This window comes from Neodiprion lecontei, chromosome 2 (assembly GCF_021901455.1).
Source record: "Neodiprion lecontei isolate iyNeoLeco1 chromosome 2, iyNeoLeco1.1, whole genome shotgun sequence".
Lineage (NCBI taxonomy): Eukaryota > Metazoa > Arthropoda > Insecta > Hymenoptera > Diprionidae > Neodiprion > Neodiprion lecontei.
This window is the reverse complement of record NC_060261.1, coordinates 40,113,695-40,135,930: the sequence shown is the minus strand read 5'-3', so window position 1 is coordinate 40,135,930 and position 22,236 is coordinate 40,113,695. Positions and strand designations below refer to the sequence as shown.

Below are 22,236 nucleotides of genomic sequence, written 5' to 3'. Positions count from 1 at the left end.
AAATACATGCATAATACGAATTTGATCTCCTTGAACTACTTTCAGTTTATTTGTACTACATACAATATCATTTCTACTATAAATCTTATGAAGCATATGCGGGATTTGATGTAATTTGTAAGTATACAACATTTGCTGATTGATAATGTCGCTGACTCTTGTTGGTATTGAGGATAGTTTTTGTATTCTTCGTGAACCTAGGTCGTTGGATTCTGACAACTCGACAAATCGGGAACGTTCAGGATGGATATTCGGAATCCAACATATGTACACAGAGTTGACAATAGTATGGTTGATAGGAGTCTGGTATGCAATAATCAACTGTTTATTAATACGATTCTAACATACATTTAACACTCGTCCAATGAAATTTAATTACCTAGTTGAATTCAACAAAGTATTGGACAATGATATTGATTCTTCGATAATAGATTGCTATCATAATTTTTCAGTATATAAGTATAGTTCTTTCTTTACAATAGATCTAGGATTTGAATGATTATCAAAAAAAAAATATTAACATACATATCAATCACAATCTTGCGCTAATTTTAATAATTTTCTTTAGTTATTCAATTCTACACATACGAAGTGACTCGGTCCAAATAAGGATACGAAATTATACTTAAAGACAGCATGAACTCACTTCTTTTGCAAAATGGAAGCTTGCTGTGGGGATGTATTAGATTAAGCTAGGTACTCTCTATCGCGTTTACGTACTTCTTAGGTTTTGAAATAGAAAAAGGGTCTATACATTGTTCATGCAAAGCTATATCCTCATTTCTTGAAGTTCTTTGCAGTTGTATCTATTCTTATATTATAATAATGAACTAGAGAAAACTTTCAAAGTATGCCAGCTATTGAAGTTCCCCTAATTTAAAATCGTGAGAAAGATCAATGCAATGTTTAAGATGCGTAAGATCTGAGAAAATCAGCTTGCACACAATTTTATGGTACCCGCAGAATTGGGATGTAATCACAAGGGTAATCACAATTTTATACACTCGATTAGTTCAAGAATGTGATTGATAAAATCGGTATTGATTAGTTGACCTTCAAGGTTCTGAGACTAGATATAACATTCCACTTACGGTATTCAAACTTCCAATGAATTTATGTATATACAGACTTCAATATGACGCTTACCTACAATTGTAATTTTTTTATATGTGCGTAATTGAACACTCCCAAGTGATTAATATCGTATTGCGGTAACTATTGAAAATCTAGCAACATACGTTAGATATATATGTTAGATAAAAGTTGACGTTGTCAGGTATGAATTATTGTATAACAACTTTCGTATACGTTTGTTTGTGTATAAAATTCTAAATAAAGCAAAATTCATTGATTTAATCATTGTTCTAAAAATGGTATAAAGATATGAGAGTATAATTGTCATACTGAATTAGGTATATATAAAAAACTCATCCTTCCAGCTGCTTATTGATAGATTTCTAAGATCAAGGAAGTCATCGAATACTTTAGCAGCCTCATTGATTTTTTTGCAAACTTTTTTTCAATTCAATGACTTTAAATAGGCTGCATCAAATAAATCAAGTTCATTAGCTAGATAATTGGCTTTGTTACGGAGGACCTTTGCGTTAGTTGCTGCTTCCTCCAGAGTACGAAGAGTAGTTGCAATCGTTTTAAGTTCCACGTCCATTTCGGACGTCGCCTCATCCACCAAATGACACAGACGAGCGAATGTACTCGATAACTCTCTGCACAGTAATAAAACAATTCTTTAGAATTTGTATTTCCGTAAAAAATTATTTGCTATTATACTACATTTGGTACGTTTGACTTTGACTATTCTGAAATGAAAAATGTACAACCAGAAGAATCAGAAATCAATATGCTGAGTACACTATAAATTGATGTTCATCCTGGAAATTATCCAGTTGACATAAATAAGTGAAAGAAAGAACTTACTGTTGTACTTGGTGACTACAGTTGGCAGATGTTAAGTCAACAATTAATCTTAGCTTTTTAGTTGCGTGGTTTACATATTGTTGCTTGAATGTTTTTTCTTTAGCTTTTTTTGTCCATGTTAACCTTTCGTATAGGTACAATGCTCCATAAACAGCACCAGTTACGGCTATGAGCCTCCACCCAACTGTTTTCAACATCTGGAATAGCATTTATTATGTCAATTCAAAATACAGAGTACTCTGAAATATAGTTAAAAAATCACCGTGGTCATTCAACACTTACAAAGCCAGCAACGAGTAACCCTCCCATAGTGCCCTGAGATGTTATTGAGGCAATTGCGACACGAGTTGCCAATGACCAGTCATCGCCTCTTGAGGGGATGCAAGTTGGACTTGTTACAAATTTCACCGAATCTATACTATCTGTAGGGGACATCAGTTGAGGTATCTATTGAAAATCAGAATAAAAGTTTTCAACATTATAATGTAATACACCATAGCTCAGACGGCGTGTAGAAGAAAGTGTCTTTGACTCACTGCTTGAGGATGATTAGAAATCGCTAGTTTGTGTCCTTGTTTTCCTGCAAATCTATTGATCAAAGCAGTGATTCCCCAAGAGAATCTAAACTCTAAATCCTCGTGGAAATCCGCGCAAAGATTGTCACAATTCAAGCGATACAAAATTTCAAATGGCTCTCGTCTCGGTAAAATATTAATCGACAATTGCTTTTTATTATCTGGTAGTAAACTAGCCATACGCTCGGTCATCTCACGTTGAGAATTTTCGATATTCAATGCTAACGCAGTGCTGAGTCTTGCACGTAGATTTGATCCTGCAATTACAAATGATATTTCAAAGTCAGTCGATATTGTATGGCACTTTACACTGAAAAACATGAGGCTTAAGTAAAAATGGAGACGAAGACTAACCTAATCCATTTTCAACGTGACTGTGAAGTTCTCTTTTATAAACATTTAGCACTAAAGGTTCTGGGTGAAATGGAACGCTAAACTCATCTACTAGTACAGCCAATCTTCTAATTTCTTCATTCAAAGCTTTCGAAACTCTTTGCTCAACGTCTTCAACCATACGGTGAATCTTGTCTTTCATTTCCTGGGTAAGCAGCATTAGTTGTTGTTCTGTGAAGTTCAATTTGTCATGTACTTCTTTCTTCACGGTCAACTGTGAAGAACGCATCTTTTGTGTTCGTTCAAGTATCTCATCTAGTGTCGATCGAATTTCCCTGAAATGAAGGTCATTTCAAGTTATATGCCGAGTTTAGTGTTCTTTCCATCTTTGGGGCTATACTTTACTGTCACTTTCTTGTAACTCAACAAATTTTCTATGAAAAAAAAAAAAAAAAAAAACGAGTGAAAATGATGATAACTCACATTGCAATATGTTTTCCTCGTTGGGAATGTTGCTCAAATTTAGTCTTCACCGCCGATTTTGAAATGCATTCCTCAAACTTACGTTCAAAGTCTTGAAATTCGAAATAACGATTTTGGAAACCATCCGCCAGTGCTCCATCTGTAATTTTTCATTGACTATTTGGTATATGAAATTGCACTAACTTAGAACAACTTATGTTTATTAGTAAAGAACTTACTATGAGCAGGTTGACCTCTTTGTTCTTGTAGTCGCGCTTGAAGTGTTTCTTTAGCAGATATAAAGAAAACTCTTTCCTCGGCATCCTTGGGTGTATAAACCTTCAGTTCTTTGGAAAGGAAATCGACAGCTCGTTCTTGATGTTGTGCCCTGACCTGTACAAAACAATTATGTGAACATGGCGACAGTTTAAATATTAATATCTGAGGTATAAGATGGTGACACAAATCAGATAAGTAAAATTCTGATAAGAAAGTTCCTGAAAATGTGTAAGTAAATGGCTACATCAGTAGAATTCTTTTGAGAAATAAAATAGAATTTAATTTGATTACATCTGAAGCAGTAATTTATTGGGAATTATAACCGTAGTTTACTGAGTAGTGAATCATTACTGCAATGGTGCGAAAAATCATACAGGAATGCAATGCAGCTGTGAAAATAAATTCTGGGAACAAAAAACTGAAAAATCGTTACAATTTGTAAAAATATAAATGATGTGACCAAATTCGTCTCATTTTTCGCGTAGGAAAGTGTTGGAAAAAAATTAACATGTCTCATAAAAAAAGTCACGAACAGAGTTTAATAGCATAAGGATTTTCAAATGTAACGAATATACCAAGAATAGAAAAATGTCTGATCCGGTAGCAATTAAAATCTAGAGACAACACAGACAGGGTATCGGAGAATCATCGCACGTATCTTGCATGCGTTAACCGTCATTTGAAAAAATGCTCTTTTTGTCTGTGGTCAGTGAATAATTTAACATTGTGCAAGCTTCTACCAAGTGATTACAGTTTTATATTAATGAAAGGCTTACCTCCCTTTGTTCATTGACCAGCTGAAGGAAAAATGAGACATTACTCCTTTTAAAACTGGGACTAACCAAAAGAAAAAGAACAATAACGACCTAGGGACTTGGTAATTTAGAACTAATTTAGAACAAAACATCAATAATAAAAAATGGTGTTGTAACTTCCCTATATAGTATCTATCATGTTTTTGTTTGACATGAATCTCAACAAACCCGATGTAACAAGAATCATGACTGAAACATAGTTAGGTTTACCATCATTATTAATGGAGTTGAAGTAGTTACCTGATCAAAGAATTCTGGTTCCGAAGCAGAGGCGTCCCAGCGATTGTTGAGGATGAAAATGTTGGGCTTGGACAGCTTCGTAGAAACTTTATGGAAAAAATTTTTTTCCTAATTGTAAAGAAAAAAGAAAATGATAATTCACATTGATTTCTTTACAACAGTACATGTTTCAGAAACTTACAGTGACCATAAGAGTGGATTCTGCATTTGCGACTAAAACAAAGACATCTGCATCCAGACAATGCTTATCAATCCACTCATCGAGATTGGGTGTTACGTCGACACCAGGACTATCGACAAATACCACATCGTCTCTTAACAGTAGACATTTTTCTCTTGGCCAGAAAATTCGTACCAAATGACTTTCACACAATTTTTCTTTACACAACGCATGACCAAGCTGACCCACGGATTGTACGGGCTGTTTTTCTGTAGATCCTTCAGTGATCAGGTAGGATTCACCGTTGTCTGACCCTTCAACTTGAAGGAAACAATTTGTGGTATGTCCAATGCCACTTGGCAATATTTTATCTCGCAACATTGCATTTATGACCGTACTTTTTCCATTGCTGGTTCTATTAAGGAGTAAATTATCTCTTTGTTGATGATTATAGATTGGATGGTTGAAAAAAAATTTTTTTGCAAGTGTGACATTTTTACCAAAGTAATATGTTATGCTTACCTTCCGAAAAAAGCAACTTTCATATGATCTCGTTTAAGCACATCTCGTATTGCGTGTACTTTATAGACATAGGATTCAATTGTTTCTGCTTCTTGTGTATTAACGATATCACGATCATCTCTTAAGGCTGCGGAATGATTGAGTTGAGTCTACAAGTATCGAAGAAAACCTTAAACTTTATAAGGATCATTTAAAACTTACAATGCATGAATCCGACTGCATCTTGAACGTAGTCATCTATCTCTACGAAGATATCGTTGATTTTCTTTTTAGCCTTGACAAAGATCTGCAGAGGAGAATTATCAGTTCTGAGGTCGTTCGATCGGTGCTGACCATCTCCCCCAATCATGGATATCGTACGATTGATATAAGCAGCCATTTTTGCTTATATTTTGTTGGACAACGATTTAATCAGCAAAGTAAGGGTAACACAGTGCATATACAAAGCAGACGGGATTTTCAGATGCAGTGCACACAGCATGCAGGAACAACTGAAAACAATAAAATAGCAGAACAATAAACTGGCTAATAAAGGATCACGTACTAGATACATATACCATTACTGCTTTTCAGCACAAATCATTATCACATGTATGTCTGTATCCATTGTTTCAATAATTATTACTACGTTTTTAAACAGTAATAAGGAAAAACCTAACTCGACAAATTGAAATGTTTCTTAAACACGTGAATATTGCATAGATCAATCTGAGTAAGAGATGCAGACGTACTTAATGCTAATTAGTGCTAAGTGAAAAAATTGATAATATAACTAAAATCGGACTACCATCTAAGAATAGCGACAATATATTGAGACGAGATACTACATAAATCAATGCAATAAAATCTTGATAGGATGAACAAGAATAATACTAACGCATTAAGAAAAATAAGAAAATAAAGCTACCACAGAATGTCAATGGTGCTACTACAAATCAGACTAGAATGCTAAAATTCTGGACTAAATTGCTTGAAAAATAAATACTTCAGTTTTATTAAAAGGTTGAAACCTGTTTATTCCGATGCATCAGTATGCTTTTCTCTGTGGAAAAAAATTTTGTTGATTGAAGAGATTCTTAAATGTAGTTAATTTATACTACATAAGCTTTGTAATTTTTATTAGGTAAGAAGTTTTAAGTAATGTAGATGAAAGCTGGGAAAATCGAGGTTGTAGAGCTTGTCTCATGATACGCACTGTTCTTGCAATTGCGCAGTTCTGTACAACACATAGGTCGCAAAATGTGAAATGCGTTTTTGGGCGAGATTGTGAATGATGTAAAAGCGAACCTAACCTAACCTAGCCTAACAAGGTCAGAAAAAAACGAATATTATGATTGAAAATACGAAACTGACAACGTACAAGATTCGCAATGTTCCAAGTACTTGTTTATTAATCTCGACGAAACTTAGTGAATTGACATTACGCTTACAATAAACTGAGTTTACTCGTTAAGTCCACAATAAGCACACACCACTAAAGGTGACTACAAGCCATCAACGAAAGAACAGGCGACTGCAAACAAGTCGCTCACTGACATGTGTGCCAACAGTAGTCAAATTTCGATCTAAATCTTTTAGCAATCTGACCTTTGACTCATTTTTTAAGCACGGTTTGCGGAAGCTGCACCGCCGGACTTAATCTTTCCGTTTAACCTCCCACTTTCTAGATGCATATCTCTCAGCATCTTCAATCAGGTTCAATCTCCGAGATGATCTCTAATTAAGAAGGGGAAAAGAAAGATCTGAATTATGTGAGGTTGCCAATGACCGTCGGTGAGTGAACTTGGAGCTCGTCGTGTCACCTGCACGCACCTGTTACGTCACAGAAAGGTATATATTGATATACATAGATATATTTCGTTGGATTTAATCATTATTAACGTCTATTGTTGTCAAGCTGTTTGATTACAATAATCTACGAACGCGGTGTTCTGAATTGTTGTCGAGATACGATCTCACCACCAGATTATCATTCACCGGTTCAACTCAACAAAGAAAAATCTACCGTTCTTACATTTGCGTAAAATGTCGCAGGTATAACCAGAGATGAGTAGGGAGATCCCGGAGATCTCCAACGCTCGGCTTTTCGTGATACCAGCTAGGTTGGAGCGTCGACGAGACACCTAGGCGGCCACGCACCGAAGGTGGCCCACAATCGTGTATATATACATATACTCGGTCGCTCGAACAAGTGGTTGCCAATCGCATCCTTGTCCCCGCTCGCACAGATGTTTCCAGGAATGCAAGAATTGGGATTTTTTTGTTTCAATTATGAATGTCAGCGAATAAAAGTATCTCCAGATTTGATAAATTTTGAACCAAAATAATTAACCATTCCCAGCCCGAATACTTTTTTTTTTTTTAATAAATATTATTTTTTTATTGATATGAAAATATTTGACGCCTGGTGTTCTCGAATATTTGTACACGCAGTCTATGGAAAAATATACGAAGCCAGCTCGATAACATTTATGCAAAATGTGCAATGGGCAAGTGGTTGGAGGAAATTTTTTTTTTCTCGAACTGAATCTTCCAGAAAACCATCAGCGAATTCCAAGCAAGCTCCATAAACATACCGAGCAAACGCGCGATCACGGACGTAGCTGTGGTGTGGGTGGGATTTCTTTAATTATTTTTTCCCTAATCCTGAGGATATTTCCTATCTGAGACCACTGTCAATAGGCGAGATTCCGGAAATCATAAAATTACCTTTTTTTCTAATTAAAAAGAAAATCACATAAGGCCACTAAGAGCTCGAAATAAAAATCTGAAAAAATTAGAGATGTTTTTTTATATTCGAAGCCATTAACGTAAAAAATCCGTTTAACGTAGATATACATTGTATATGGGGCATTCCACGTCAAATTTGCAACCCATGTACCTCACCCTCTTCGATTTTGATAATTCTTTAGTATGATGTTGCAACCACGGTTTCAATCGACTTGAAACAGTGTCGGAATTTTTTGCAGATTTCTTTAGCCACCACTGAAACAGAAAAAAATTGTAAAACCAATTCCGCAAAAGCTTCTTTTAAAATTCTGAAAAAATTCACACTGATTTTATCCCAATTCGTGCATTCCTGGAAACATCTGTGCGAGCGGGGATAGGGATGCGATTGGCAACCACTTGCTCGAGCGACCGAGTATATCTACATATACACGATTCTGGGCCACCTTCGGTGCGTGGCCTCCTAGGTGTCACGTCGACGCTCTAACCTAGCTGGTACCACGAAAAGCCGAGCGTTGGAGATCTCCCTACTCATCTCTGGTGTTACAAACATTTCTTTTCGCAATGAACGAAGAGGACCGTAAAAAATTAAGAAAAAATTTGGGCAAACTAGTTGAGGAAATAGATTGGCGTGAAATATTTCCATTGCTACTGCAACACAAAATTTATGGCGAAAACTATAAAAAGATTCAGAAGTGGCAGGTAAGAATGCGACACAAGATACGTATGCTATTCTCCTTTGCATATCACATTAATAATTTTACCCTGTGTATTATTCACTTCTCTCTCTTTTGTTTCCAATTACACCATGTATTTTCTGAGAGAAAGCACTGAAATATGTTTTTATTTTTTGCTTGAATGATTCATCTGTAGAAACGTTTCCATGTATCTCGTTCCATTTACATTTATACTGAAAATCTACAGTATACGTCACTTGGACTATACCATTTTCAGTACTGACAGTACTTTCAGTCAATTTCCGAACACGCCCTTAGTCTATGATTTGTCTGCTTGTTAAATGTATTATTTCTGTGTATTTCTAATGCTTAGAAACGCTTGGATGACATGGATAATAATCGCGAAATATATTTGACTATAGAGTCACGTGGTCCTAGAGCATTCGACAGTTTTGTTCAATGTTTACGAGAAGTGAATCGCAATGATTTAGCAAATTTACTAAAACCAAATGAAGTTGACAATAAAAGTGAAGAAACAATTCCAGAAATTAATAGGAATATTGTTGACCCTCTGAATAACCAAGTAATCCGAAACGAATTTTTTGAGTAAGTACAACTTGGACTAAGGAGTGGAGTATATGAAATGTATCAGGAAAAAAATTACCCTTATGATATTATACATAATTATTTCCATTTTCTCTACTGGCATAGGGAAGATGACTATTATAGGAAGCTTCAACATGTCGAAGAACCTCTAAGAATTCGTGTGAAGAAATCAACTAAGTTAATGGAGACAAAGAATGATAATATTTTGAATTATGCCATGTTTAGTAACCCTCGTGGCTTGGTCTTGATTATCAATAACATATTGTTCACTGAAGGAGCCAAGGAAAGGGCTGCTGCCAAACACGATGAGGACAATTTAAAAGAATTGTTTGAACAAATGGGTTTTCAAGTTATAGTTCGGCAAAACTTGACACGAGAGGTAAGTTACTAACATTATCAGATTAGTACATATTTGATATTTGTAGTAAGAATGGGTAGTAAAGACGTGATTAAATGAAAATGTGGCTGAATAAAATTGTTCGTACTTGACCAAGAATGATTCAATGTAAATTCGTAGAATAACATTAAGAACTTCAACCTTAATCAAAGTGATTATGTTACTGATTACGCCATGGAGTATTTATTAAGGACATTCATTTAAAGACTTCATTCTTTTTATCTCTGAAATCTTATATTTTTTACTGCATAATTTTTCCCATTCATGTTTTGAATTAAACAATAAAATTGCAGAAAATGCTAGAAGAAATTTCAGCATTCGCCATGAGACCAGACTTACGTCATGTTCATTCAATGTTTCTTATAATTATGAGCCACGGTAATGAACATGTCGAAGACCATCGTTCGGAAAGTGTAGTATGCGGAACAGACAATAAAATGATAACTGCATTTGAGATTTTTGAATTTTTCACTACACGAGCATGTCCAAACATGTCTAAAAAACCAAAAATTTTCATTTTTCAGACTTGCAGGTATTTATTTTACTTGAAAATGATTCTATTACTTTAAATAATACTTAATTAACTAATGGTTATAATACAATCATGCTTAGATTTTTTACAAGCAATGTTCAAGGAACAGTGACATACTTCTTATCCATGTATAAATGAAATATGATTTTCTTGTACTCACAATCAATATTTTTCAGGGGGCAAAAAGAACAGCGCATGGTGGAATCGGACGAAGTAGGCATCAGCAGACATGAAATAGATACGAGTCAGATGACACCAGAAAATCCATCTGCACAACCGATAGGATCCCGAGAATATTCGGATATGCTTGTTGCTTTTTCTACTTTGCCTGGCTTTGCGTCTTACCGGGATACGCTAAATGGAAGCTGGTTCATCCAGGCCTTTTGTGAAGTCGTGATGAACCATGCCCATGATACAGACTTGCTCAGATTGTTTCAAATAGTAGGTGTTGCTGAATTTCTTCATTTCTAGTTATATCTGTTCGATATTAAGACTGTCCTAAGAGACACAAGCTAGTGTGCCAAGTATGAGGTACAGTAATGTTCGAAAAATGCATTCACCAGGCAGTAATAGTCAGACACTTGAAACTATGTACAGTATGCACATAACTTCTGCTAAAGTATTGGACAAACCTGGTAACAGGAATACTAATTCCTCCACTCTTGTAACTGACTAACACTGCCTTTCTTGACTCGTACTTGTATTATTCCCACGTACATTGACATGCATAGTGGACAATAATTGCCCTATGCTAGCAACGGAATTTCAGTAGCTGCTCGAACTACAGACTCCATTCTAATTAATTATTTTTTCTTCGCAGACTGACGAAAGACTTGGCTACATGCATGCTGCTGGTAAAGAAGTGCAAACGCCAAATACTGCTATGTACGGATTCACAAAAAAATGCTACTTGAATCCTGGATATTTTAAGACTTCGGCTGATACCCAATACTCCAACAGGGTTTGAATAGTTCATTTCAATATTGTTATTGCTGCATTATAATTACTAATTATTAATACCTGTGATCACAGTATTCTAATCATTGTTATTGAGGTTTAAAAAATGCATTTATAATCTAATTTACAATCTAGTGCTGCATCCCGTCGAAAAAGTGATAAATGAATGTGAAGTAGAAAGTTGATTTAACCAGTTCCATGCAAAAAATCGATCAAAGTTTCTCTTCATATTTGGCATTCATCAAGTTAAGTGGAATCGAAAGAATTTTTAAGCCTCGACTTTGATTAATTATTGTATGTTATGTTTGGTACAATTGTGCGCTTACACACGTTAATCAATATGTACGTTGATCAACATGGTATGCTTGTCTGTTTCAACTTAGTTTTAATATGAGGTTAAACGAGTAAGATCTACATATATTTCAGTATTTCAATGAAATACTTGATTATTAAAAACTGATTTCTATCAGAAATATCAAAATTGTGATAGAAGTTCATTACCATTGCGATTGTCGCTCATACTTTATAAAAATTCGTGAGTTATTCAGAGATTAAGAAAAAAATATTATTGCTGCTTACTGTCATCAGTTCGTGTAACAGCTTCACGATTAAAATGAAACATCTTAAAAGATCAAGACGACCGTCTTTGGTCTGTGCATAGTACTGTCACACAGCACAGTTCACCGATCTGTATACTACATAGCAGAATTTATATTTGTTACTATAGAATTTTTATATAATTTATATATACATGTATAAAATATTATCCACATGGATATACTATATACATATAAATATATATATATATATATATGGGGCATTCCGTGTCAAATCTGCCTGGGTCTAACCCTTGACCTCTTTGATTTACTTCGCCATCTTTTACATGATTGTCTTGAATCTCGAAGGCACCAAGTTTCAACTTCCCGTTTCTCTGTTTTAAGAGAATAAAGGAAGTTATTGTAATCACTTCGAAAATAAAGAGCTCAGTTTTCATTACATCTCGACGATTTAAGGTCCACAGACTCACTTCCGACTATTTTCGGATGGATGTCCGTGTGTGTATGTATGTACGTAAATGATCAATTTTTCTGTCCGACGAACAAGTTGTCGGATTTTAGTGAATTTGGTCTCAATCAACGCGACTTTTCCAAACTTAGAACTGTTCAGATTTTAGCTTTGATTGGATCAGTACTTTTCAAATTATTTGAATAAAAAAATAACGAATAATTAAATAAAAATGATAATATTTAGAGAATGGATGAACAGAGTTTGATAAAAATTGGTATTACATTTTAGGCATTCTTTGGCGAGCTGCTGGTATAGGTATCAAAATAAACCGAAGTTCAGTTAACGACACACAATATTGTTCTAGTACACTTTGGTTGCTATACCAGTGGCTCGCAAAAAAATGCATTTTATGCTCACTGGTCATGAATCTAAGGTCAGTTTCGAAAAAACTCTACTTTTTAGCTGCAGGTCAAACATGGGAGTCCAAAACCCAGAACTTGTCTGATTTTCGTGTACGGTACCTCAGGGTTTTTTCAGTTACTTACCACGAATTTGACATTGTGCTTCCAAAGTTCGAATAAGATAATGACATTATTATTATTATTACTATTGTTATTGTTATTATTTCAGCTCGAAACGAATTTGCAAACGGAAAGTTTAAAGTTGGGTCATAATCAGCCCAAATATGCTTGTTATTTTCGAAATATTTCGAATCAATTTCAAATAGCTACAGTTTTTGAAAACGACCATATTGATCGATACAATTAAAAAATCTCAAATAATTCTGACAAATCATGTGCCATATTAATTAAATGTTTTGAGCCTTGAACTGGAGTGAGCTGGCATTCCCTTCATATTTTCTTTGAGCTTTTTTCAACAGAAATAATTTAAATGGTGGTTATGCCAACATTTTCAGATGCAGCACCAGATTTTTGAGAATTTTTTCAGATATTCCCAAACTAATTAATTATTTGCAATTTTTACGTCTTGAGGAATAAAAATATCTTCGGAAAAATATTTGAAAATTCCTAAAAATCCAATGTTACATATAAAAATGAGCAATCACTCGTAGTAAATTGACTCTTGCTTTTTACTTTTGAAAATGTATCTTTCGAAAGAAGCTCGAAAAAATATGAAGAGAACACCGGCATACTCCGGCTTGAGGGTGAAAAGTTCTGACATATGAAACAGGATTTTTCAGAATTGTTTCAGATTTATTCAATATGTTGATAAAAACGGTCGTTTCAAAAATTGTAGCTGAATTGATTCAATTGGAAAAATTTTGACAAAAAATGTGGTGCCTTGAGTTGAAACAATCATATAGAAAATCGTGAGGGAAATCGAAGAGATCAACGGGCAGATCGAGGTTCATTTGACGTGGAATACTCCATATATATCTTAAATATATCGTAACAGGTTTGCCTGTCCACTAACATTCCAAAAATCTGTTTTTATAAACTTCCTCCCGTGTCAGGTTGATTGACATTAATCAATTTCTCGTAAAATAATCCTGCTATTGTTGGAGAGTGCGTTCTGGTCAGACAGGGCTAAATAAATATAGTGCCCATTTTTCATCTTTTTAACTCTGCAAGACAGGCTTTTAAGTTATATTTTGCAAATTATTCGATTATTGATTCACATAATCATTTATCAGCCCTAACCAACCAGAACACACTTCCTAAAATCAGTATAGACACATGAAAAGAAATTTCAAATCGAATCAACGTTTTACAAAAGAGTGAGATGAATCCTTATAAGAACTCTTAAATTGGCTACGTAACACCACATAACATCTTCAAAAGTAATCCAAATCGTAGATACGTATGAAATGACCTGGATACCTCCAAAATATATAAATATCACATAATGTGATTAAACTTTGATTCATTTCAGCATTCAGAAACAGTATAAAACGTTGCAATTATGGCCATGTAAGAGAGTTTTATTGATATTCCCCTAAAGAATGAATTTCGAATTATAGTTATAATACTCTTCCAGTATGCAGTAAAACTGTATATTGATGAAAATATATGTAAATCAAATAAATTTTTTTACCAAGGAGTTAAAAATATAGTTTTTTTCCCATCAAACCAATCCTGAGGTTTCTTCAGAACTTGTACGTACAGATCCTTACTAAACTTCTTTATATGCTCTTGAGAAATTGCAGAATCGAAAATGATAGTAGAAAACTCATTAAATATTTATTTTGAGACCACTGTCAATTTTCATTTTGAATGTATAATGCTAATGGACAAAAGCACAGAATTTTTGCTGAAATTGCATAGAAGTTGTACAATATTCATTAAAAGTTGAATTATGATGTGAATTGAAAAATATGTTAATGCTCGGTAGAAATGAAGTTTTTGATATTACTTTCTGTAACATTGTTCTGTTTTGTTATCGCCAAATATTCCTCTATGACTTCTTCTGATTGGATTGTGTTGAAAAAAGTCTTTTTACTTTGATGGATGTAACAAGTATCATCAAATTTAAAATAAAGCCCAAGCACTATGTTCAATGCTGATGTGTCGTACGCGTGACAACCGGAGTAACGATACTGGGGCTTTTTATTGAATCTACAGCCCGCTGATTGAGCACCTAGAAGATGGAAAGAACGTGTTTAATTGCACTGAGAAATCAGACATTAACTTCTGCACCACAAAGAATTATTTATATAATACAGACCTATGGGGCATATGCAGTCCCTTGTTAAAGCACACTGTACCCATGGTAACATCACATTTTCCCTTATTTTTTTGGTGTTACTAATAACTAAGTACGAAGCCCTTATCAAAGGTAGGAAAAAGAAGCTTTCAGCAGAGGCATGAAAATACTCGTACATCTTTGGATGGGTCAAGGAACTTGTTGCGTGTTTTGTTGGCCATGTGAGAAACCCATATTTTGGAAACAAATACGCTGATATCTCGGACGAAGTCAAACGCACATTTGAATCCATGTAAAATATATTTCCAAGTGTATTTAGGGCTGTCTAGAAATAAGACGAATAAGTTAATTAACATTGAAAATAAAGAAAGGTTCACGGAATTAAGAGGGTAAAATATTTTCACCTGTATAACCAAAGGCCTGTAAACGTGCAATCTATCGTCTTCTGTATGAGCGGGGTAAGGGCTCAAATCAAACTGGACTACGCTACACTTGCTGCTGTTGCAAGTTGACTTAGCATTCAGTAATACCTCATCATTCAGTCCAACACTGTATATCACGATATTGTAATTTGGCAAAAAGTGGGTAACATTTTTGACGAAACCATATATTTGCTGCTCGCTACCAGGACGCAGCAGTGTAACAATGGTTACGTTTTGACTGGGCACAATTGGAGTAGTGTTGATTTCATGGTCCAAGCCAAGCAATACAAGATACTTTGAATCAGTAACCAGCCGTTTTTCTTCCACATCTTTCAAGTTTTCCTGGGATTAATAAAATCATGTTTGAATATGATGAACAAACGATTGAATCACAGTTACTGTTTACAATGATATTCATTAAAACTTACCAGGCTATCGCAATTTTTGCCTACCTGAAAACTTCGTAGTTGTTTGTGTGTTTCGGTGACTAAAGTTTGTATCGATGGTCGCTGATTACTGAGAGCGACGAAAAGAATACTACTGCCGACAATGCAAATGAGAAAGAAGAGTAGACCTTTGGTCCGCATCTCTCATTGTCAATTAGGTATACATATATCAGTTTATAAGTTTATCTCTTGGTTCAGTCGTACGTTCGCTTAATGTTTAGGTTCATTTTTATGCGAGTCGCTTTACAGACGCATATATTGCACATAGTACATACAACACGTAGCATTACTCAATTAACTATTAACGACAGTTTGAATAAACTGTTACATTGTGGATTTTTTAGTATCCTTCGATCTTTAATCCAGCGACGCTGAAGCACCTTTGGTACTCATGTCACTCAGAGGAAACGTCAGTTCGGCACCTAAGCCGTTCCTAAGCCTTTGCACACAAGCAATCGGCTATCCAGTTAGTATATACACATATGTATGTCAGTGGTGGCCAATCATAAAGCACCATTTCTGCCCGAGAATCGCGCGACCATGCCGCTGAAATAAAATGTAATAAAATGCTGTACAGTGGCTCCAATTTACCGCTTCGGAAGTGTGAAACCTAGCAGAACGTCATCTCTGCCGGTTTCAACATCAAAATCCGTATAAGATTCAAGAATTTAATTGAAATATCATTTGTTATTTCGCACCACGCGTACGTGCAAAATCCAACCCTTCACCGCCACGGAGTAAAGCGCCTTTGATCGCGAGACAGATTTAGATTTCCACGCAAGAAAGGTTAGAATACTCGTTAAGAATACACCGGTGTGATAACTGACGGTATTGCGAAAGAGGCGTTACATGTTGATTGGTCAAAAAAAAAAAAAAATTCGGCATCGCACACGTGAGAGTAAGATTGCTACAGTATCGCCGTCGGGAAAACCGTACAAATTGATTTAACGCGAAAGTAAAAATGTAACAGTGTATTCTACTGATCTTCGAAGTTCAAACAAATTGTTGGAAGAAAATTTCGACGAATGAAAATCAGTAAACTATCACCAATATCAATGATTAACTAGTGCTACATGATAGGTTATAAAGCCATTAGTGAAAAGAATGCGTGAACCATATAACGTAAGACGTGTCCGCCATAAGACTTGTATTTCCGCGAACAGAAAATTCTTTGATCAATTCAAGTTAAACATCACACTCTAAAGTATATGATGAAGCTAAGTTTTTATTGAAGAATTAGATTCCGCATAGTTCAGGTGTCTAAAATTCATTCCATGTGTTCTATGGGTGTATATAAATAGCGCCTGTAGCTGCCACCAAATCGCGAGATACGTTACGCGATAGCTTCTTGGCGGGAGATATGGGATATACTTAGCACCGATTTTACTCGTCTAATCGTATCCAGAGGTTTTCAGTTTTTTTTTTTCTTACTCAACAACTGCATTGAATTTCGAGCTTGCGACATTGAACCCAGGGAGTCTGCAAAAATAAATTAAATTAAATAAAAAAAAAATAAACGGTATTGAATACATAAAATAAAAATGTATTTAGATGATTATTTTGTACTTAATTTAACGTCTTTTGCTGGCGTCTTTTTTACACTGATTATCACTTGCCTCACCGTCATTCAAAAGTTAAAGTGAGTCTGGTTTAATTTGTCTTAATACCTAGTAATAGGTGATATGAAACCCCTTGTGACAATAATTGAAATTCATTTATTTATGTTTTTCATCATTTCAGAAATAGGTGGCCTGTTAAAGTAAACTGCTGGTTTTGCAACAATGATTCGAAAATTTGTAGGCAACAGAGAGATTGGTGGCTATGTCCATTTTGTGAGCAGCACAATGGATTTACAGAGGTAAAATCATGCGCGTGTCTGAAATTTTGATATCTCTTTATTTAGCAATTTATTTTGTGTGAAGTTTGAATTGAATTTTTGCAACTTGCACTTGCAGTTTGTGTTATATGGAACTTTTTCCTATATCTCATTGAAATATTGCTCTGCATCTCATTTGCAGAATGGTGACTACAATTACGATATACCTGAACAACACAAAGGTCTGACGAAGAACTCAGTAAGATATTGCGAGTTGTCTACTCAGAAGGAATCTTCAAAAAAAAGTAGTCTTTGTTCAAGATGTAACAGAAATGAAGAGATTAAAATGTTACATCTAGCTAATTTCGAACCTTCTTCCAATAAAAAATACGACCATGAACTTGCGGTATTGAAACATAAATTGGAGGAAAAGTACAAGTTATGCCAAAAGTGTTCCAAAGTTGTTGAAGGTGTTCTAAGTAAACAGGCATTGTGGCTTTTACAATATAAGATGGCATTTTTCAAGAATAAACCTATTCAGCATATCATCAATGTAAGAAAACATTGATTTCTGTGTATTGAAGTGTTTATCGATTGATATTCATTAATTCACATATTTCACCACTTTCCAGAATGCAAGAAAATGGGAACGTGTATTCCGAATTCTTTTAACAATATTGAATTCAGCAATGTTATTCGACGCCACCTTTTGGCCGCTTCCAATTGCAGGACTGTTGCTGCAGTTGGGTGCTTGCATTACAACTCCTGCCAATAAACAACACTTGGATACGCTGATAGCATTTTTTTGGATTTTTATTATCATTTTAATGCCCTTTTCAGAACTAAAACTGTTGAAAATTCATTTAAAAAATGAATATTTTACTGTAGAATATATCACGCAATTTCATGTGGTAAGTTGATCTTTGATTTCACTATATCTTGCATAGTATATGTAAAATAACCTTCTGTTTGAACTGATTCAGTTATTTTTCATGTCCTGATAATTTTCTACTCCTAATTAACTAACGAATTACAATTAGTTGTATGATTTACTGTGCTAAATATTCATTATTTGAAAAAACAAACTTTAACACTTCATATTTTGCAATGTATTGAAGATGTAGCCATATTCTGAAAGCTAAAACATGTATATGGCTTTGCCTTATTTTTATGTAAATATAGTATATTTTCTCAGCGTATTGTGATGTGATCCTAAAAAATCTTCTTGAAACAGAAGACGTTAGATTTTTTGAGATCGACCAAAAATCAGTCATTTAAATTTACAGATAATGGGATTAACTGTGATAATTGGTCTCATGAATTTGAGATCTAGTTCGTTCACTGTTCCAGTGAAATCGAATGTTGCTTTGAAGAAACTGGAATCACCTAACAGTAAAAAGATCCAACTAGAATGTGTCGGAACAACTGCTGCAAGGATGACACCATTTGTCGAAGAAAAATGTACTAAAAATGAAAATGTAGATATTAAACAGTGCCGATCACCTGTTAATATTACAAATTTATTGATGACACCTGTGTCTGTTGAAACGCCAATGCCCATCAAGCCAACTATATTTATGCAAGACTCAGCGTACGTTGTGTTTCTAGTCATATTTAGTGGAATATGCTTTTAGAATTACTACACTTGAAATGATATTACATTTTACGGATTGTTACCTTCGGAGTAAAAACTTTTGACATTAAATTTTTGCAGGACGTTCCGACACGACTCCATAGGAAAAACATCATCCAGTAAAATTTATCGTACGCAGCAGTATTCAAGTACATCAAATTTGAATGGTTCTTCAATTAAATCTCTGGACGACAAAAATTCTCTCAACGAAAGCCTAAGCACATTGAGTTCTCTCTCATTGAGTAATAGTGATCGCAAACAATTATCTAAAACTCCGAAAATATTTCAAACTAAAGTCTATGATAGTCCAAGTCCCGATTTATTTAGTAAAATGAACAGATCACCAAACAGAAAATTTTTCCTAAGTCCCCCAAAACTTAAATCCGTTACACAAACGTCTTGGGTAGCCGGTGGTTATTGGCAGGCAGGTATGAATGCCGCAACACTATCTAGGTCGTCTAGTCAAAGTTCTGGATTTGGTTCGACAGGCTCAAATTTTGTCCCATCCAGAGAACCTTCTATATACAATGATTTAGATCGTTATTCTGCTGTCTCGGATATGACGCAGTGTTGCCACATGTCGAAGCATAACAGCATCAATTCAATCACGTCCTGCTGCCGTCAAGATTCTGCATTTTCATTTCAAAGACCTGACAGTCCTGTCTTTTCTCAGTTTCCAAAGATACCGCAAGATACAAACTTAATTCAGAACAGTGGCCCGTCTCAAAATTTTCATACCAGTAATCTTTTTCAAAATCACCCTTCTGTGGCAAATGGAAATCATAACAACAACAATAATAATAGTAATAATCATAACCATATCCAAGATGTACCGATGCAAACTATTCACACCACTGTTCTAACTAGTCCAGTCTGGCTACCTGCCTTACTATGTGGTTCTTTAATATTTAATATGGTAGTCTTGTGCACTACACTTCTACGTTAACATTGCTTAGCATTATTGAAAATAGGCTCTCAATTGGACTATAATTAATTTGTTTTTTTTAGCATGTGCAGAAATGTTCAATACAACAAAATAATTGGGGATTTTCGATAGATAAACTTGTCTCTTTTCCCACAACTCTCACTTTATATATTTTAACTGTTCGTCAGTCATTGCGGTTTGCTGACATTGGTCAACACTGAAACAGGCTGGTAGAAACTCATTTCTCAGACTACCTAAACGAAGTAGAAGCATCAGAACAGATTTCAGTATCTCAGTGAATTACAAAAAAAAGTTCCAATAGTTTTCATCTCTAATTACAATTAGTATGAAGTGACTAGTTACATTGTTTAGTTTTTTTTTAAATTAACTTTTAGGTCACAGATTCACTTTCTTGAATGTGATTGTTTGGTTGCTATTAGTAATAGTATACTTGACTTTAGTGTTGTTGAATTGATTCAATTTTTTTTCACATTTATGAAAAGTGTCTCAATTTCAATCAATGACGAAGCTCTTAGCGAAACAGGAGAATGCTGTTTCATCTACACATTGGTATACACATAAGACTTTGAATTTTACAACTCTTACGGGACTTTTGATATTAAAAATTATACCTATTGATTTTTGCAATGCTCGTCACGAAAACTAATTTGTAAAAAAACTTTTTGATGTTTAGTAAGCTTACAAATTCTGGAAAAAAAAAAATGTAATCTAAGGTATAAAAGCGTTACACTATGCTGTGTTAAGAATTTGTTCAAGTCGCATTTGTGTTATATTTTTCAACTTGTGATATAATTACTTAGTAGTATAATCATTATTTCGTAAAGACCACCAATTATCTTGGTACAAAATTGCACATAATTTTCAGTAATATTGCTCAAACACCTTATTTGCTGGTAATCAAGATGTGTAAGAATTCATTGTGTAATTCCGATTAATATTTGCCAATGGGTAATGGTTTTTCCATGTTTTTTCGTTTTGATATCATTATCAACAGCAGAATTGCAATTAAAATAGTACTGCCAGTACCAATATACTATTCTCTATTTCTATTTTCAACAGTCACTATCACAGAGCTTCCAAATAGTTAATTTAATGAACTGTAAACCAATAAGACTGCGGTAAACAAATTTTGTTCACATATTATACATATTACATACACCTTTTTTGCCAATGTAAGTGAAATAAAATTTTTCAGTTAGCACCTATAGTAAGTGAACTCAGTGAAGTAAATTTGTACTGTGCTATCTGAAAAATTCGAATGGTAGAGTTTCGTCAATATTTCATATATTTTATAAAATGGATCTATATTACATACATACATACATCAATACGTAATTTAATCATGATTTTGTACAGAACACTTTACCTATGGTGTATTTGTTAAACGAAAAATGCTTTTTGTTAAACCCGTTGAATGCATTCAATATAAAAGTGAATAAAACAATAGAATGGTTTCAATTTTCCACTTTTTTTTTAAACAATGATTTGATTTCTGAGGGTCACTCATCGTTTTTGAGCAACCACTTTCTTTTCTTCTTACAAAGCTTCTGCACTTTCACATATTGGATCGTTTCATTCCTATATGACGAAAAACTTGTTCTAAGCATTACGGAGCTGGTGATTTACTGTTAAAAAGTCAACCGTTTAGAAATAACAATAAATACACAAGTTCTATGTTAATTTTGTCAGAAACTCCTGTATCTCGAATCGGAAATTGAATCTGGTATGTTGTTTGCCAGCTAGGACTATTTACACTTTGAACAAACCATTTACTTCTCATTTCGCCATGTAAGTTTGTATCAAAATTCTATAGAGCATGATAAGTATATTAATACAATTTTTTTTTGATTACCACCCTAATACTTAATAATTTCAAGTAAAAAATAAATTGATGGTGATATTTTAATTCACTCCAACATCATTTTCATTTCTTCTTGACACCCTTCCATTATAACTGGTATTATATATGGTTGGATAAATAGATTTTGTCCCATGGCAATTTTTTTTTCATCTTGTTGAGTTTATGCATCCTCGTATTCATTCAGTAACAGGGTAACACAAACTCACAGCTTGACTATGCTACT

General features: G+C 34.4%; 4 protein-coding genes across 12 annotated transcripts; 2 read left to right on the top strand and 2 right to left on the bottom strand.

The window, feature by feature from the left end:
- Positions 1 to 309: 309 nt before the first annotated feature.
- LOC107220254 (transmembrane GTPase Marf) lies at positions 310 to 7,356 on the bottom strand. 7 transcript variants are annotated; one of them, XM_046730877.1, is made up of 14 exons: positions 6,682 to 6,816; positions 6,332 to 6,363; positions 5,523 to 5,705; positions 5,322 to 5,448; positions 4,821 to 5,214; positions 4,640 to 4,747; positions 4,361 to 4,381; positions 3,545 to 3,698; positions 3,327 to 3,465; positions 2,865 to 3,178; positions 2,472 to 2,767; positions 2,218 to 2,382; positions 1,936 to 2,132; positions 310 to 1,724 (listed from the first exon to the last, which is right to left on the bottom strand). In XM_046730877.1, the coding sequence occupies exons 3-14, from the start codon at positions 5,698 to 5,700 to the stop codon at positions 1,520 to 1,522; spliced, it is 2,298 nt and encodes a 765-aa protein (XP_046586833.1). In that variant the 5' UTR covers positions 5,701 to 5,705; positions 6,332 to 6,363; positions 6,682 to 6,816; the 3' UTR covers positions 310 to 1,519. The 7 variants fall into 7 exon arrangements, with proteins under 7 accessions (XP_046586833.1, XP_015514258.1, XP_046586832.1 ...); XM_015658772.2 differs by having other exon boundaries at positions 5,523 to 5,812; positions 6,682 to 6,815; XM_046730876.1 differs by lacking the exons at positions 6,332 to 6,363; positions 6,682 to 6,816 and adding an exon at positions 7,336 to 7,356 and having other exon boundaries at positions 5,523 to 5,812.
- Positions 7,357 to 8,392: 1,036 nt separating this feature from the next.
- LOC107220265 (caspase Dronc) lies at positions 8,393 to 12,213 on the top strand. Of its 2 annotated transcripts, none has more exons than XM_015658792.2 (6): positions 8,393 to 8,750; positions 9,099 to 9,331; positions 9,437 to 9,710; positions 10,022 to 10,260; positions 10,437 to 10,701; positions 11,081 to 12,213. In XM_015658792.2, exons 1-6 carry the CDS (start codon positions 8,613 to 8,615, stop codon positions 11,225 to 11,227), a joined length of 1,296 nt encoding a protein of 431 aa, XP_015514278.1. In that variant the 5' UTR covers positions 8,393 to 8,612; the 3' UTR covers positions 11,228 to 12,213. The 2 variants fall into 2 exon arrangements, with proteins under 2 accessions (XP_015514278.1, XP_046588135.1); XM_046732179.1 differs by having other exon boundaries at positions 9,431 to 9,710.
- Positions 12,214 to 12,766: 553 nt separating this feature from the next.
- LOC107220266 lies at positions 12,767 to 16,569 on the bottom strand. 2 transcript variants are annotated; one of them, XM_046732181.1, is made up of 5 exons: positions 16,456 to 16,569; positions 15,764 to 16,303; positions 15,294 to 15,653; positions 14,911 to 15,214; positions 12,767 to 14,823 (listed from the first exon to the last, which is right to left on the bottom strand). In XM_046732181.1, the coding sequence occupies exons 2-5, from the start codon at positions 15,896 to 15,898 to the stop codon at positions 14,564 to 14,566; spliced, it is 1,059 nt and encodes a 352-aa protein (XP_046588137.1). In that variant the 5' UTR covers positions 15,899 to 16,303; positions 16,456 to 16,569; the 3' UTR covers positions 12,767 to 14,563. The 2 variants fall into 2 exon arrangements, with proteins under 2 accessions (XP_046588137.1, XP_015514279.2); XM_015658793.2 differs by lacking the exon at positions 16,456 to 16,569 and having other exon boundaries at positions 15,764 to 16,333.
- LOC107220246 lies at positions 16,544 to 22,033 on the top strand. The gene is made up of 6 exons (XM_015658756.2): positions 16,544 to 17,396; positions 17,498 to 17,615; positions 17,776 to 18,126; positions 18,206 to 18,484; positions 18,860 to 19,164; positions 19,288 to 22,033. Exons 1-6 carry the CDS (start codon positions 17,299 to 17,301, stop codon positions 20,150 to 20,152), a joined length of 2,016 nt encoding a protein of 671 aa, XP_015514242.1. The 5' UTR covers positions 16,544 to 17,298; the 3' UTR covers positions 20,153 to 22,033.
- Positions 22,034 to 22,236: the final 203 nt, after the last annotated feature.